The 16,978-nt window shown below is 32.7% G+C and overlaps 1 protein-coding gene across 2 annotated transcripts in view; it reads left to right on the top strand.

Annotated features, from left to right (window-relative positions):
- wapl (cohesin release factor wings apart-like) overlaps positions 1 to 16,978 on the top strand; it is a 436,770-nt gene that overhangs the window by 264,420 nt on the left and 155,372 nt on the right. For both annotated transcript variants that reach the window (XM_089596620.1, XM_089596619.1), the window contains exon 7: positions 9,674 to 9,877. In XM_089596620.1, coding sequence (XP_089452746.1) covers positions 9,674 to 9,877 — 204 coding nt within the window. The remainder of the gene's footprint in view (positions 1 to 9,673; positions 9,878 to 16,978) is intronic.

Here is a 16,978-nt window from a genome sequence, read left to right as displayed (position 1 = left end):
GCCATGTGTGTGCGACCGCCAGGACCTTAAATCTTGACTAAGACAGCAGGGAGCAACATAGAGTTGACTGATGAAGCAAGCCAGTTGTAATTGATGCGGCATCTTTTGGTGATCGCTGCTGGCCAAGCAGATGCTGATAAACGCACAGACGTTGCAGTCTCATGCAGCATGAAATGGTGGTCGCCGTTGCAAGGCTGATAACGCTTGCTTAACTTGCAGCTTACAAGCTTGTGCATACCCAAGCAGCTTATGCACAGGCTTTTAGCTTCAACGACTTGCTTTCTTTCTTGCGGACTTTTGGCGTTGAATTCAATGCAGCGCATGATAAAACGCTCGTCTTTGCACAGGCGACATTTCTCGCTTACGCTGTTTTGCGCCAAGACAGATCTGCTTCCGGCCTTTTTGCGAGTCGATATCTCTGGAGTGGTGCTAACAATCTCAAGCGTTGAAATGCATTGCTTGATGAAGAGCTTCATCGCAGCAAAGGTTAGAGGTTCAGTGGTAGAGCTCTGCGAGGACTTCGATTTTTTCAGAGCCCGTGCGTCAAGCTTCCGGATGATGGGCGCCACCACCATGTCGTCCCAATAAGCTAGGATGGTCTAGCTGTTTTAGTGCAGCTAAGGCATTCACAGTGCCACTGAGTAACGCCTTCAGCTCTTTTGCGGAATCTGATGCAGTTGGCACGGAAAACAAATCTCTGGTAAATGTTGAGACCAAATGCCGCTTGTTTGTGTAGTGGTCATCAAGCATCTTTCATGCAGCTTCAAAGTTCGCATCAACCGTTTGCACCGTACGCAGCATTTCCGCTGCTTCACTCTAGATATGTGTCTTCAAGTGCTGCAACTTCTCGACATTGCTTAGCCGAGAATCACGCACGACGATAGCCCCGAACATATCCTTAAATTCTAGCCAGTCTGAAAACTTGCCTGAAAAGGTTGGTACAGCTATTGGTGGGAGACTTCTTGGCACAGCCAAGGGTACAATTTCGTCACTTTCTGATCGCGCAGGAAGCTTCTGCAGCTTCTCAGAAAGAAGTGAAGCCGAATCGAGATAGGCCTCCTCTGTAGCACCATAATTATCATCTTTAAAATAGCTAGTTTTTTCAGCATCGTCTTTAAGTGCGAGAATGTTATCGTGATTTATTTGGAAGGTATCCCAAATGGCTCTCAACTGCTCTAAGCGTCCTTGAATTATTGTACGTTTAAATTTTTTTTGGCCTAGCTTTTTCAGATTCATGTATGCGTTGTTGATCCGCTGGAACAACTCGCCTTGTTTTTTAAAAAACGGTTTCAAGTCCAACGACATGGCAAACTCAATACTGCCGTGAAGCGCGCGTGACAAACGAGCCGAAGTGCATCGAAGTTAACGACCTCCCGCATTGACGATTAAGTGGAGAAAATCGCCTGCACTGCACTCAAACTTATGAAGACTTTCACGAGAACACACACACATAACACGCCCAATACCAAACAGATTACAGCTGAACTTGGAGTCAGCACACGTTGCAAGTCACGACCCTACACCGACGGTTTAATGATCCCTGGAACCACGCTCTGCTACCAAAATATTTGCGTCGGGAAGTCATGCTGGGATGGCAATTATCGCGAGTAGGAATCGGGATCAGCGGGTTAATAAATTGTCGCGTTTCTTTAAAACTATGTACAAATTTATTAACAGAAAGTTACTTATAACTGCTTGCTGTGAGAGAAGCGTTCTCAACAGCGGCTGTGTGCGGACTGACTGTTGCGCAGAACAGTTGAATTGAAATGTCTCGAGCATTTTGGGTCTGTACATCGAAATAATACAGTGAAAATAGCTAGCGGTTAAGAAAAGATAAACATAAGCTTAATACAAGCGAAAGTCTTTGTTTTGATTTTGCACGTAAAGAGTTAGTAGAGAAAAGAAAATCTTTACTATTGTAAGAGAGAGAATGTTGATGTAAATTTAGCGCAATTAATATAACGCTTAAACTGAACAAGATTGAATAAACAAAGTTTGTATAAAATAGTTATTTGAACGTACGTAAACGAGAAATCTTATTATTACGAGACTTGTATATTTCATTTTAACAGATACCTGGAAAATACTAGAAAACCATCATTTTAATTTTATATGTAACTTTGTAATTATTATTGTAATAACGCAACTACTGTGATTTATTTTTAGAGATACATGTGAATTTTCTCTTCAACTATTTGACTTGAAAAAAAACTTGAATACTTGACATTATACTCTTCTATTTATCCTATGTATCTTGAAATACGCATGAAAGATAAATGTACGTATGTATATCCACATGATTCTCCTGTCTGATATAACTTATTCAGTATTTGTGAATTGTAGGGTGCCCTTTTTACATATGTGTATAAGTGACATAGTCAGGCACTTATAAATAAATGTCGAACTATAGTGGAGCCACTCAGTTGAAATTTTAGTGGCTTACTAAGATCATAAATCTGTAGCTCGAGTTCACATTCGTGCTAGCACCATTTTTTTCCCTATCTGCGTATGTTGTTTTGCCCCCCTACCATGCACACTGTTTTTGCCAGCAGGACTGCACCGTCTTTAGCTGTGACTAAATCTTTCTGTGTATAAAAATCTCCATTCACATAATTGAAAATATAAGTGGATACAATTTTAGAGTAATAACATAAAATTGTGATTTATTTCATTCACCCTGAAACACTTCATAGTCGTTGTTTACGAGTTCCTTGTTATTATTTAGATTTATATTAACTATTATCCATACTGTTAAACCAAATACATGCGTATTATCAGGATTCTGAATCAATTACTCTTAATTGACTAAAATTTATCGTTCAATTTTTTCAAATTATTTGTGTGCATCAACGATTTCGAACCTTTTTCCCGACGTTATATTGACTTTTTTCTCTTAAAAAATATTAGTTTATGTACAAATCAAGATTGGCAATAGAAAAATTTGCATCTTAAAAATAAAAATACTTTTTATTTGCTTTAAGATAAATCAAAAATACTAATAATTTATTTATTTAGACCGACAATGAGTTTTAATTAGTTACGTCTTTAAAGTAAAGATAGAAACTTGTTGACTCCTTCAACTAACAAATGAGATTAATGTTTAGTTGTCAGGAATAAGCTTAAAAGTCTTCTTTCCTGCTATTTACAGTTATTCTTTTTTTTTTAAATTTTGTTTAGTGGAATCGTTGTGGCATTTTTCCAAAAGTAGCAGACGTGTGTATAGTATTCACGCTGTTGAGTGATCAATAGCTCCAGACTGATGGTTAGAGGCTGAACTACTTCTACTATTAAGTATGTAGTTCGAACGATTTTGGTGGCGAACAGTAGTAAATAAAATTTTCAAAATTTTTTTGTCTTAAAATGAGTAAGTAAGAGTTCCAGCGCTTTTCTTGTAGTGTGTATGGCTGCGATAATAATTTAAGTGTAAAAAGAATTATTTTTCATAGTATACCGAAGAATACTAGTATTTGAGGACAATCGATTAAGGCGTGTAACATAACCCAAAGAGTTACAACTCAAAATTTTGTTTGCAATGATTATTTCAGGAAAAACGACCACTTTTAAAGTAATTTAATTGTAATAAATAGTATATCATCGATAAATATTAATACTGTTAATACTCTTCCTGTTACAGCACAGCCACAATGAAAATATTTTTAAGTAATAGCTGATTTACCACTAATCTGCTCAGGTAAAGAATGTTTGTTTCAATTTTTTAAAATAAACCTTCTTCAAACAGTAAGAACAAAAGTATTTGAAGTATGAGTATCTCAAGTAATTTTCTATTTAGTAAGGCAAAATGGTACAACATGTATTTAAAGTATTTAAACTTTGGTACCATATCACTCATAAAGGAACTGTCATATGTTTTACTAATTTTTAGATATGTGTTATTGAAAGATGAGTAAATAATTTAATCACATTCGTGCAAATTCGTCAAAAACATTCTTTACTGCACTTGACAATAATAAACGCTTTTCCTTCTAAAAATGGAAGAACCATTAGCATTAGCGATCCACTAGTACGTCTTGGCTGAATCATCAGCACTTAAAGTTTTACTTTTAATGGGTCCTTTAATTTTAACGATTTGATCATTAACAGTTGATCCGTGCGGAATACATGCAAGCCAAGGTATTATAGGATTAACAATCAGACTAGATTGTGTTACTGTAATACCTTCTTCTGTTCATAACATTTCTTCGTCTTTTCTTCTAGTTTTAAACTGAAAGTCAGATTACTTATTCTGTCAATAATGATAATATGACAACCTCTACTGGCTATTATTCTTTTTATCCATTCTTCTTTCCAAACATTACAACCCTGATTTCTTGTTTTCAAATTCAAAGAGATAGCAGCAGCTTTCAAGGTAACACAAACTTTTTTTGCATAATAACGTTTCCTACGTCTTTTGAATTTCCATGCTTATGCTTAAATATTGTGAAACAGGTACATAAAATGTATACAGAATTGAGTCTACCTTGGTTGCAAAATGTATTGGTGGGATCAAAATTTGTTGACACTCTCTTTTTGTCAAAAATGTGGTAGTAACTGATAAAACCTTAGTACATAAGTTAAAACTGCTTTTTTTGTAACCCGTTTTTAACTGTTCCAACATATTATTCAGATTCTCTAAAAACATTTAAGTAATTATCCATAAAAAAATAAATATTAATAAAGCGCTTTTTATAAATTTTCTAAAATTTTCCCCTTCAAGTTATTTTTTTCTGGCATTATTCAATTTCACAGGTTCAATGTGTGAAACTTTATATTTTGCTTCTTTTATCTTCCCATGATAAAAATCTTGTATGAATGCAGTTTCATAAATTCTTTTGGTTGCGTTTTCATAAAATTTACCTCATAATAATACATAGAATTATAAAAATTGGTAATTAAAATTATATACGTACGTGAAAACTGATGTTTTTCAGTGCCGAATATTATTTACGTTTCATAACCTATATACCTTGACAAATGCATTGCAAAGAGCCTACAACGTACTTATAGCTTCTTCCAGAGCCAGCTGGGCAAGAAAATCTACAATATGATATTTTTTCGGAGCTTACAGAGCTTATTTTAATCTACATCTCATATGATTTCCTGAACAAATCAGTCAATTTCAAACATAAACAGACAACATATGTTTGACGTGAAGTTTCTGATTTTGTGGCGCAAAAAAAGACATGCTACGCATTTGCTACATTTTATCCTTCAACGTATTTACGGAATTCTTCACCTAAATAATTATATAAATTTAATAAACTTATGAGATAACTGATGTTTTTACTTTAGTCGCGCGTCTACAGTTTGAACTAGATACTTAGTAGTAGAATTGGTTCAGCTTCTAACCATCAGAGTGGCGCTACTTATCGCTTAACAGCGTGAATTAGTTGATCAGCTACATCTTTTAGTGCCTGACCTTGTGAAACATTCAACTTATGTATGTTACTGGTAATTTATCGACTATAACTGGATAGTTGATTTTCGTATCCTCAATTTTACGTTTTTGTATACATTAATGTATGTTTGCTAAAGTACGTTGCTTTAATGTAAAAGTTACCAACTATTATACTACTCTGTAAACTTTAATTTAATTTTGACATTGGTTATTTAAGCGATTCTATTAATTATAATAATGAAAGATATTTTTTCTACAACAGAATAAAATTACATGTAGCTTATTAAAAGGAACATGAAATTATATAATATGCAATATTTTTACTATATAAAAATTTTGATATTTTTTTAAAAGAATTCACTAAGCACTTTCTTATGATCTAAGCTTCTTAATCCATATGAGTGTATTTTTAAAATTGACGGTAATTACAGTAATTTCAACTTTAAAAAACCAAGTTGACGCCCTTTTTTTCTTTTGTCCTCTATCTTTTCGCAAATGATGATTTTCTAGACGCTAATTCATCACACATTTCTTGCTCTGCTTCAAACACTTAAGGAATCAAATCTACATGTTTGCCTTGAAATTTAGGATCGAGCTTACTCGTAAACTTAAATTACTTCGTGTACTTGAGAAATCAAAAGGCGTTTATTTGTGTCTGCAAGGAGATTTTATGCCCTCTTTCTTAAGAAGATCACATTGAGTTTGAGAATTTAGCAACCAACCACAAAATAGTTTGCATAGAATAAAGTTAAAATGTTGGTCAATATAGTTACATTTAATTACAGCTATTGCAAATCATATGCGTGTTTCAGTTATGATGTAGTAGTTTAACGATTGTAGATCAACGATTAATATTAAACATATCTGATTGTTAATATTTTTATGATTAAGTACGGATTAATGTTCAAGTTGCATGATTAAAAATGTGGAAATAAATAAATGTTTACTCATGACTTTATTTAAGAAATATGCCTCTAATACTGAGGTATACTGGAAAAATATAGATATAAAATTGTGGTAATAATATGGGGGTCAGGACGTATACATTTTATAATTTTTATGCCCTTCAGATTGTATTATTTTCGTCCCCTCAAAAGACACCATAAAGTTTGTAGTAATAGTAGTCACAATAGATAAAATGCGAAATAGTATGTTATATTTTTTTTTAAATTTAAAAATGTCGGTAAATACCTAATAGTGAATTATTATTTTCAGAACCCTGATAACATGAGTATTGGATACAATATTTTAGGAAGTAAAATACACTGAAGAAGTGTTATCATAAGAATTAAAAACTAATGGTTAATACAAAGCGATAGACTATCATTATTTTTACAACTTCTCTTAAATGGTTTTAAAATATAGGTGTTTAAAAATGATATAAAGAAAAAGCTACTTAACATCACGGACAGCTTGGCCAAACAGGACACCCGCTCAGCGGGAAACTCAAATGATCTAAAACCAATCAACTTAAATTCAAGCTCTTAAGCCCCTAACTGTTTATCCCAAGTACTTTAACCCCATAATACTGTACTTTAAAGTCCTTAATCCAAATAACCAAGGGTGTAGAGTTTAATCAGTTGATAATCTCTTTTTTTTACTAACAATAATAGAGCCTCTTATCTCAAAAAAGAGCAAATAACTTGTAAATCATTCAAAAGCTATTTATAGGTCGAAAAAAATTAATAATAATTGAAATGACTTGGTTAGCTTACAAATAAAAATTATTAACAAACATTATTTTCCACTCTTAATTCCTTAAGCTCCCAACCCTTTACCCAAAGTGCTTTAACCCCATAACCCTCAAACAAAATAATCCCGAATGTGGAGATTAGTTAGTCAATAATATCATTTTTTTATTTACAATAGATAAGCTACTCATCACAATAAAAGAAAATCACCTGTAAATTATGTGAATGGTTAACCCTTAAAAAGTTTGTTGTTTATGATCCTTCAAAGCAAAAAACATTTTAAAAAATTTCCAAAACACTGGATTTTTGCTAATTACCTATTTCGAAATTGCAAATTGGCAAAGTGTACCCTTTTAAAAGCTTCTTCTATCTTTGCCTCTTACAGTACTTAATGTAGGTAATTTATTTGGTGCCAAAAATATTGTTAGTAGCCTTGGAAATAAAAAATCCTTGTTGAAATATTTATCAGAAAAGTTTTGAGTCTCCCTCTTTAGTTAACTTTTTATTGCAACAATAACTAATACACTCTTCTAAAAGTTTGTTAAATATCTTTTGAACACATAGTAGATAAAGCTTCATTTGATTTTTTGCTTCAATGTGATTTTGAATCGTTAAGGTGCTCAAAATTTTTAATTTTTTAGAAAATCCATGATAACTTGTTCAGTTCACCTGATAACATTTTAATTTTGGTGGGTATTACAACCGTTACGTTACTGCGGAAAACAGGTTAGATTTTAAAAGTCAAGCTCATCGCTTATTTACATGTTAAATTATAATTCTTAAAAATTACATATATAAAAACTGATACAGCAAAACGATCTGAACAATTGTGTGGTGTATTTTTTACGGTCTATATACGTTCAGACGTTTAAAGTTTCGAAAACATCTGTTAGAATAACCTGTGTGATAAATATTGTTTCAAACCACATAATCTTTCATGCAATTCCAACGTTATAAACTGATGCGTTTAGTTATACCAGTTGATTTTAATAAACTAGTAGTAATTTTAACTAATTCATTATAATTTTAGTGCGAAAATGCTAACAACTTACAGTGTCATAACTTACAAACTTTTACTACTACTGAAGTTGTATTGTATAAGGATAAATAACCTATAAGAACAGTGAAATATTTTTGAAGAAGGATCTTACAAAATACAAGTTATTAAAATATTTGTTTACCATAATTTTTTAATGTATTCTTATTAAAAAAATCGAATTAAAATCTACTTCGTCCCCGACCCAGATTATTAGATGGGGTAAAAGTACTTGAGATAAATGTAAAGAGGCTCAAAAGCTTAAAAATGAAAAATTTTATTTGATACATTTTATTTATAAGATAATCGAGTTATTTCAATAATTAATTCTGTTCTTCAACCTACTTAAATAATTAAATTAATTTACAAGTTATTTCGTTTTTTGGGATAAGTAGCTCTTCTATTTTCAATAAGAAACTGTAATTATTAAATCATTCCTAAACCCTGGGTTATTTCGTTTAAGGGCTTTAATTATAGGGTTATGGGATTAAAGCGCTTGGGGTAGAGAGTTATAAGCTCGAGAGATCTGGAGTGGAAAACTTTGTATTTTAATAATTATTATTTATAAGCTAACAAAGTTGTTTCAATTATTAATAATTTTTTTTAACCTACCTATACCATTTGAATAGTGTACAAGTTACTTCCTCTTTTTATGATAAGAGGCTCTTCTATTGTTAATAAAAAAAATGAAATTACTAACTAATTAAACTCTATACTCTGGGTAATTTGGTTTAAGGTCTTTAGAGTACAGGATTATGGGGTTAACGGACTTGGGGTACACAGTTAGGGGCTTAAGAGCTTGAATTTAAGTTGATTGGTTTTAGATCATTTGAATTTGCCACTAAGTGAGTGTCCCGTTTGGCCACACTGATCACGGAAAATACGTCATGGCAGCCAATATCTTTACTTTTTATTACCCCTTTTACGTACGTATTAAATTAAAAAGTTGGATTTTGCTTAAATATTGCTAGTTGTATAACACTGTTTATCTTTGAAAATAGCAATTCAATTCTGCAACTTTTTCATTTGGCTGATAAATTTATTTATTTCAATTGTAAAAAAATTGAAGTCTCCTTTTCCGAGTGCTCTATATTTGTTTTTATTTTAGGAAGCTTTGTTAAGGTCGTAAATAATTTAATTCCATCCTAAGCATCACCAAACATAATTTTCACCATAAATCTACACACGCGCGCACACACACACACACACACACACACACACACACACATATATATATATATATATATATATATATATATATATATATATATATATATATATATGAGTTTTTGCTAAGCTTCTATCTATGCAATCTGTGAAATACGTTTTTTTTATGAGAAAAATAAAAGTTGTGCATGGAATTCCTAAAAAAAGAACAGCTTTACTTTTTGTTTGGATCCAATTACTCTTAGGAAACGATGTTCTACTTCTATTTCCGAAGTTTACGTAGATTTTTGTATGTATTATTTATAGTTTAAGTTAATAATATAAAAGAAAAATATAATTCTCTAAGAAGTTAAATTAAAATTAAATGCATGTAAATTATTTCAGCATTTGGCGATGAAACAGTGGGTCGTCAGAATCATGTAATTGGAAATAGCCTACATCTTATCTTAGAAATACCTAAATATCTTCCGGAAGAAAAAAGATTTGATGTCATGATGTTAGCTTTGATTCTGCTTATTAATATGATAGAAAAATGTGATGATAATAAAAAAATGCTTGTGATATCAAAAATATCAGCAAACAACAGAGGTAGGAATATTTTCCCATAATTATTATTCTTTTAAAATTGTATTATCTACCAATAATATATACATTTTGTAGACTTTCTACAGGCTTCGACATTTTCATACACCTCTTACATGTACCTACGTCTTATCTAATGATCAAGAAAAAACTGTTTTAGATTTTTCCTTATTTTTAATGGTTTTATTCCTTCTTCGGCTTTTTTAGTTTACGAAAGCCCCTCTACACCCTGCACGTACAGTTATCATTTAATAATTCCAGAAAAATTAATGTATACTAAGAAAAATTTTTATACTAATGTTTATACACATGCTACGATATGAAATGTCATTTGATGTAAAGATCAAGGCAAAGTCATGCAAGATTTTGTTGTAAAAACATGAGTTTTACAGAGTGACAACGGTACATATAAATATGTAAATGTAAAAAGTGAGTCCACATGAAGGGAAGCAAAAAACATTTTTTTTTTTTTTTCAAACTTTGGGTACAGATGAGAGAACATTAGTATAACTTTCAGATTTCTTACCAATATCATTGCTGTCAGTGACAGTCACATATTTTCAATTTTTTCGTTGACCGTCAACTTTTAAATTTCAGAAAAAAAATTTACTAGTGAATAAAAAATTTTATTTTCGTTAGCATTTTAATTTATTTATTTATTTATTTATTATTTTTCTTTTTTTTTCGTAGAACACGATAAAAATACTTTAAAAAATTTTCATGTTAGCTTACCTGTTCTTTTCTAATTTGAAAGTTTAAAAATAATTCTTAAAAACATAAGCCATTTTTCATTGTTATTATTCTTTCATTCTTTATGGGTCATTCTACAAAAATTAGAATATTTCAAGGGCTGGAATGGACAAACACTTAAAATAAGTTCTTAATCTTTTAAATATTCTTTTTGTTCAGCCATTGACGAAAATAAGCTAAAATTTTTTAGCCCTGCTGGATCTTTACAAGTAAAATTTTGACTATGACTTTCTTCTTTTGTTAAAGAAGAATACATGCGTTACAGGCTTGTATAAAATCTTATTATAACAGAGTTAATGTCACTATCAATAATAATTCAACTTTTTTTTACATTTATGTTATGTACTTACCATTAACATTTTTTTTGTACCATTCATTATCTGAGTTGATAATCTAACATTAAATCCAAGTATAAAGCATTACTAGTTTTTAGGAAAAAAGAAGCGTTACGGCCTCTGATAAAATTGTCGAAAAATCCATATTATAACGCCCTAAATAAAAATTCAACTTTGCCCTTGCACTCACATAACATACAAATCAACCACATTTGAATTTACCACCTTCCAAGTCGATTATCAAACGCTTCGAAATGATACATAACATTCTTTAGCGTTACAGGCTCCTAGTTTTTATGTTATAGAGATAGAATTTCGGAATTCGTGAGCCTGTAGTATTGGAAAATTAAGATAAAAAAATCGGCAAAACTGTATGCAACATTTTTGACCTTTGTAGTATACACAATGTTTAAATTGAAATGCCCAAAACTAATTACATTCATTTTTGAGAGCATTTTCCGTGGGAATATTAAATTTCTCTGATTTTGGTCCCGCAACTTTAACAGCTTTAAAGTTTCAGATAAAATTTTCTTTGTTCCTTTAACTGCTAGAAAACATTATTTACGTTAGTAACTTTCAGACTTAATGGAGTAGAAAAAATATAAAATCTATATTTTTATTCTAGGTATCGCCAAAAAATTATCGTAACGCCAATTTAGCCCCTTTTTGCATCTAAAACTACAGGAAAACTTTTTGATGATCTGAATTCTATTGCATCTCTAGTAGAAAAACTCTATCAAATGATTGAACACTATTTTTAAATGATGTCTCCTTACACGGTATTGCAATTAACTGTGCCATGAAATAAACTGTTTTTCGTAAAATCACTCTTATGTACATTTTATAAAAAATTGTTTCGTAAAGAGAGCTCGAAAGATGTCGGTGCTAAATGGTGATTTAGGTAATAAAAGATAAAAAAACACTTTAAAACTGTAAATATTTATCTTTAACGTCCCCTAGTACCAAGATATTTAAAATTTCCGTCAAGGAATAAACATTTTTTTCGAAAACAGACCTTTAAATTTAAAAAAGTCATTCTTTCGGAAAATCGATTTTGAACTTTGAATGAAACTAGTAAATCTATAGAGATCGAAAAGGTCGTCTATAAGAGAGAAAAAGGTGGTTTGATGTTTCGTCCTGGGAGCACGCCAGGACTCATCAGTAAGGCTGATGACGTGCTCCCTGCCTTAGACACAGAAGAAGTGTGGGCTTAGACTATCTCGATCGCGCTTATACAGTAGTCGTGCGGGAATTTCGCCGCTTGACGGGAGCGAACTATGAGTGGCTTGGCCACCTGGCGAGTGGAGCCTGAAGCGCGAGAGATGTGAGACGCCACATTACTCCCCGCCTAGTCACGACGATGGTGTAACCGGGAGGAAGTGACGATATGAAAGTCGAGGGTGTGAAGGCATGAGAGGGAGAAAGAAGTCGATAGTTGATAAGGTAGATCTCTGAATCCTTCACGCTCTTGTAGAGTCCTAGAGAGAGGCAAGCAGATGCTCTAGCCACGACCGAGACCAGAGGTCAAATTGGAGAAAGAGAGGGAAGAAGCTAAGTAGTTGCTGTCCCGAGACGTAGAGAATACGGAGATGCTATTAGAAGGTTGCGCATGTTCAAATTTACGGGGTCACCAATATGGCGATCAAGTGATGCCATGATAAGAGAGAAAAAGGTGGTTTGATGTTTCGTCCCGGGAGCACGCCAGGACTCATCAGTAAGGCTGATGACGTGCTCCCTGCCTTAGACACAGAAGAAGTGTGGGCTTAGACTATCTCGATCGCGCTTATACAGTAATCGTGCGGGAATTTCGCCGCTTGACGGGAGCGAACTATGAGGGGCTTGGCCACCTGGCGAGTGGAGCCTGAAGCGCGAGAGATGTGAGACGCCACAAATCTTACCTCAAAATTTTGAAGGTACTTGTTTCATACTCTGTAGAAAAATTTTAACAAAAACATTTTTTTTCTAGCTCAACTGTTCTCCTAAAATTCACAATTTGTCAGTCAAAAAAAAAAGACAGAATTGAAAATTCGTGACCATTACTGAGGGCAAAGAAATCGGTCAAAAAATCTAAAAATATCATACTTATTTTCGCTCATTTAGTTCTACGCGTACCTAAAGTTTATAGGAAAAAATGTTTTGTTTCATCTTTATGTCTGTTGTTCTTCATACACATATGCCAGTGTGGCTTCGCTCCTTGCGCATTGCAAGTACCAGCTCCCCAACATTTATATTGATTCAACAACAATATTGTATTAGTAGAAAGATTAAGAAAAATTACCGTACTCAATCACTCTTCCTTAATATTACACAACATTCCATTGGTGTTTGAGTATGATTATTCAACTTATTAAATAGTCATGCTCATAGAACAGTCAAATATTTTGTTTTGGTTAAAAAAAACTATCGATCAATAGTGTATGACTTGCTGGGTCAGAAACTAAAGTCATCCCTTCTGTGGCTCATTTCTGGCTGAGCCGAAGGTGATAACGATAAAGATGGTGTCTACACAAGCTATGTAGTTTGCTTAATGGCCAAGATGCGTATGCTATTTTTTTGCATACACACGCTTAGACGTTTGTGTTTTACTAAACTGAAAAATTGTCAAGTTGTGTTGTGCTGGATTAGAATTCACAAACTTTTGGTAAGGGTAGCTAAAAAAAAGTAATTAAAAATTAAGACTTAATTATGATTTAAAACTTTATATTTTTAAGGCTAATAAAGGTATATAATATAGGCTTCTGAAAATAACATTTAAGGTGGTTCATGCACGACTCCCGAGTCAAATGTGCTACTGAAAAGATAATTTCTATTGAAGCTGTCAATATTCATAAATATATTATTAAATATTCTTCCTTGAATGAAATGAATCATCTATGTCACATTATGGATCACAATATCCAATATTAAGGTTTCTAAAAACTATTTGATGTTATTTCGATTAACCTCAAAAAATTAGCAGTCGACTCTCACCTATGCTTTTACCATAGTAAATGGCAATACATGATTGCGTTTTAATCGATACCTTTTTATTTTGTCCTATAAGGTAAAATTTTCAACGAACCATTACAAATAGGATGACTTTTAGTTTATTACTCTAGTTTTTGATCATCCTGGCCCAGGTCCACGAAAAGTAATCGCATGACATACGGTGACAAAATTGTGTACGTCCATAAGAGCCCGTGTTATCCCAGTGCTCAACGACGATTTTCAAACGTCTCGTTCTCGTGATTTTATGCTATAAGCCTATCTGAAATTTTGTAAAGAAGTATATAAAAGGTTCGTAAAGAACCTCTCCAAGTTTTACTTTGATACCCCAGTTCTTAATTTCCGCATAAACCACCTTAAAAAGTAATTTTCAATAAAGATAAAAAGTAAAAAAAAAATGTGCAGAGAAAAATAAGAAATTAAATTAAACTTAATCTTTGTCAGCTTAGTGCAAGACCATGCTTTCTTACTATTGAAATTAAAAAACAGCTATCTCACTAACGATGAAAGAAATAAGCTTTCTCACAAACCATTAATATTTTAACATCCCCACGTACGGCATATACTTTGGTTTGACCGTAACAGTTTGATAGTAGAGCGTGGTACGAAATTACGAGAGTAACCTTTGACTGTAAAAAAAAAAAAAAAAAATACACGCTAAGTGCAGTTTCAATCGTTTTTGTGGGCCAGTCAGTGCCGTGAATTTTAATTTTGTGTAACGTTCTAGCGCGACGAGTGGCATGGCATATTCGGCTAAGGCATTACTAGCAGGCCAAGGAAACTTTCAAAACGCTATAAAAAATTCCTTGACAAATCTTACTAAATTAAGTACTGTAAAAAACTCTAACGCCGTTATCACAGCTCGTATGAATAGCCTTGATATGAATTGAAAGGAATTCAAGACTAATCATCTTACTCCCCGTAGTCTGGAAGACGATGTAAGAGAGCAGGCTTATATCAAAAACGATGACTACGCAAAAACCGAGGAGTTTTATCGGGCTTATCCGAATTTGTCCCCGTTCTGATAGTATTTTTTATCACTTACCAACGTCGTCCCCGAGTTGATAAGTTGTTCTTAATCTTCTACCGGATTCGTCCCCAAGTTGATAAGGTGCTTCTTATCTTCTACCGAATTTGTCCCGGGAAAAACCAGACCATTGTTGACAAACGGTATTGATGCTTCTACATATTGTGAAAATATTTGGCTATTACTTGTGACATTATATTCGCGTATACAAACAGAAATATCCAGTAAAATAAGAAGTTTAAACTAAGAAGCTAAACAATTTGAAAATAAAGAAATTCATTTACGGAAACTAATGCTGAGATATCAGCGAGAGGAAATCAATCGTTTTGAGTTTGTTAAAAAATGTATCGCTGAAATTTTCACCGGTGGATTAAATATAACAAGAGAGGTATATGACACAATATGTAGACATAAATCAAGAAAAAAATGTACTTAACATTGTATTATTTACTACTAAAGACATATTTTTTAAGAACGCTAGTTTTGTAAATAAATTGCCCGTCCGAAGCCAGAGAATCAGAGCGAGTTTTTGATTTGCAATGAAAAGTGTGACCGAAAAAATATCATTTAAACGAGGAGGAATTTGTAAAAGGAGTTAAGAAAAATTTTTAACGACTCGGGGACGAATTTGGTAATAGATAAGTAACACCTTATGGACTTGGGGACGAATTCGGTTTCAAACACCTATAACAGATAAGTAACACCTTATCGACGTGGGGACGAATTTGGAGATGAACAGATAAGGAAATACTTAATGATCTGGGGACGAATTCGACCATACTCATTACTTTAGGGACGAATTCGGCAATCCCAGATTTATCTGATAGTCTGGGAGCCGACCGTAAAAATGCTATGTTCATAGAAATATTGACGAAACTTAGTCATAAGACAGCATTCATTTGGGCAATAACAATGCGCCTTGACAACCCTATGAGACCGGTTTCAAAAACAAACAAGAAGGAATTTTGCAACGCAAATTTGAGTCATTCACTTGGCTCATCACGATATTGATAATTTTTGCACGAAAGTATAGATTTTAACAACTTTTTCACAGGAAAAATGGGTTGCCAGGTGAAACCGGTTGCGAAAGTCCCGGCAACCCTCTTCAAAGGGTGCGAAAAATCATATTTTGGCGAGCAGTTAATTGCAGGTAACATTCGTTTAAACGCGTCTGCGTTAAATATTCGTTATTGAAAACAACATTTTATCATAACTTTTATTAGTTTCTGGGAAACAAAGAGAAAATAGCTTTTTGATAAATAATTTTCTCTCAATTGTTACTAACAAATTAAAAAAGTTTGTATGAAATAATAAAAATTCGTATTAACTAATACAATCAATACTTTCTCTTTATACTTATTTATCATGTATGAACTGAAAATAAATGAATTTCATTTTTACCTCAGAGCACATTCCCAAATATTACGCTTCTATTTCTTCATCATTCATAATTCAGCTTCATCAATTTGGTAAAGAATTTATCAAGAAACGTAAAAAAAGTTAAACGTGAATTTTTTTCATTATGATTGATAACACCAGAAGCTAGAAAAAAAAATTTTTTTTTCAATTTGTTAATAACAATTAAGAGAAAATTATTTATCAAAAATCTATTTTCTCTTTGTTTCCCAGAATCTAATAAAAGTTAGAGTAAAATGTTGTTTTCAATAACGAATGTTTAACGCAGACGCGTTTAAACGTATGTTACCTGCAATCAATTGCTCGCCAAAATACGATTTTTCGCACCCTTTGAAGAGGGTTGCCAGGACTTTGGCAACCGGTTTCACCTGGCAACCCATTTTTCCCATAAAAAGTTCTTTAAAATCTATACTTTCGTGCAAAAATTATGAATATCGCGATGAGCCAAGTGAACGACTCAAATTTGTATTGCAAAATCAGGCTTGCCGGGACTTTCGCAACCGGTTTCACCGAGCAACCCATTTTTCCTATGAAAAGGTTATTAAAATCTATACTTTTGGGCAAAAATTATCAATATCGTGATGAGCCAAGTAA

This window comes from Copidosoma floridanum, unplaced genomic scaffold (assembly GCF_036245765.1).
Source record: "Copidosoma floridanum isolate Cflo_tuat_1 unplaced genomic scaffold, Cflo_Japanese_pri ptg000030l, whole genome shotgun sequence".
In the NCBI taxonomy this organism is placed as follows: Eukaryota; Metazoa; Arthropoda; class Insecta; order Hymenoptera; family Encyrtidae; genus Copidosoma; species Copidosoma floridanum.
This window is presented reverse-complemented; position numbering and strand designations above follow the sequence as displayed.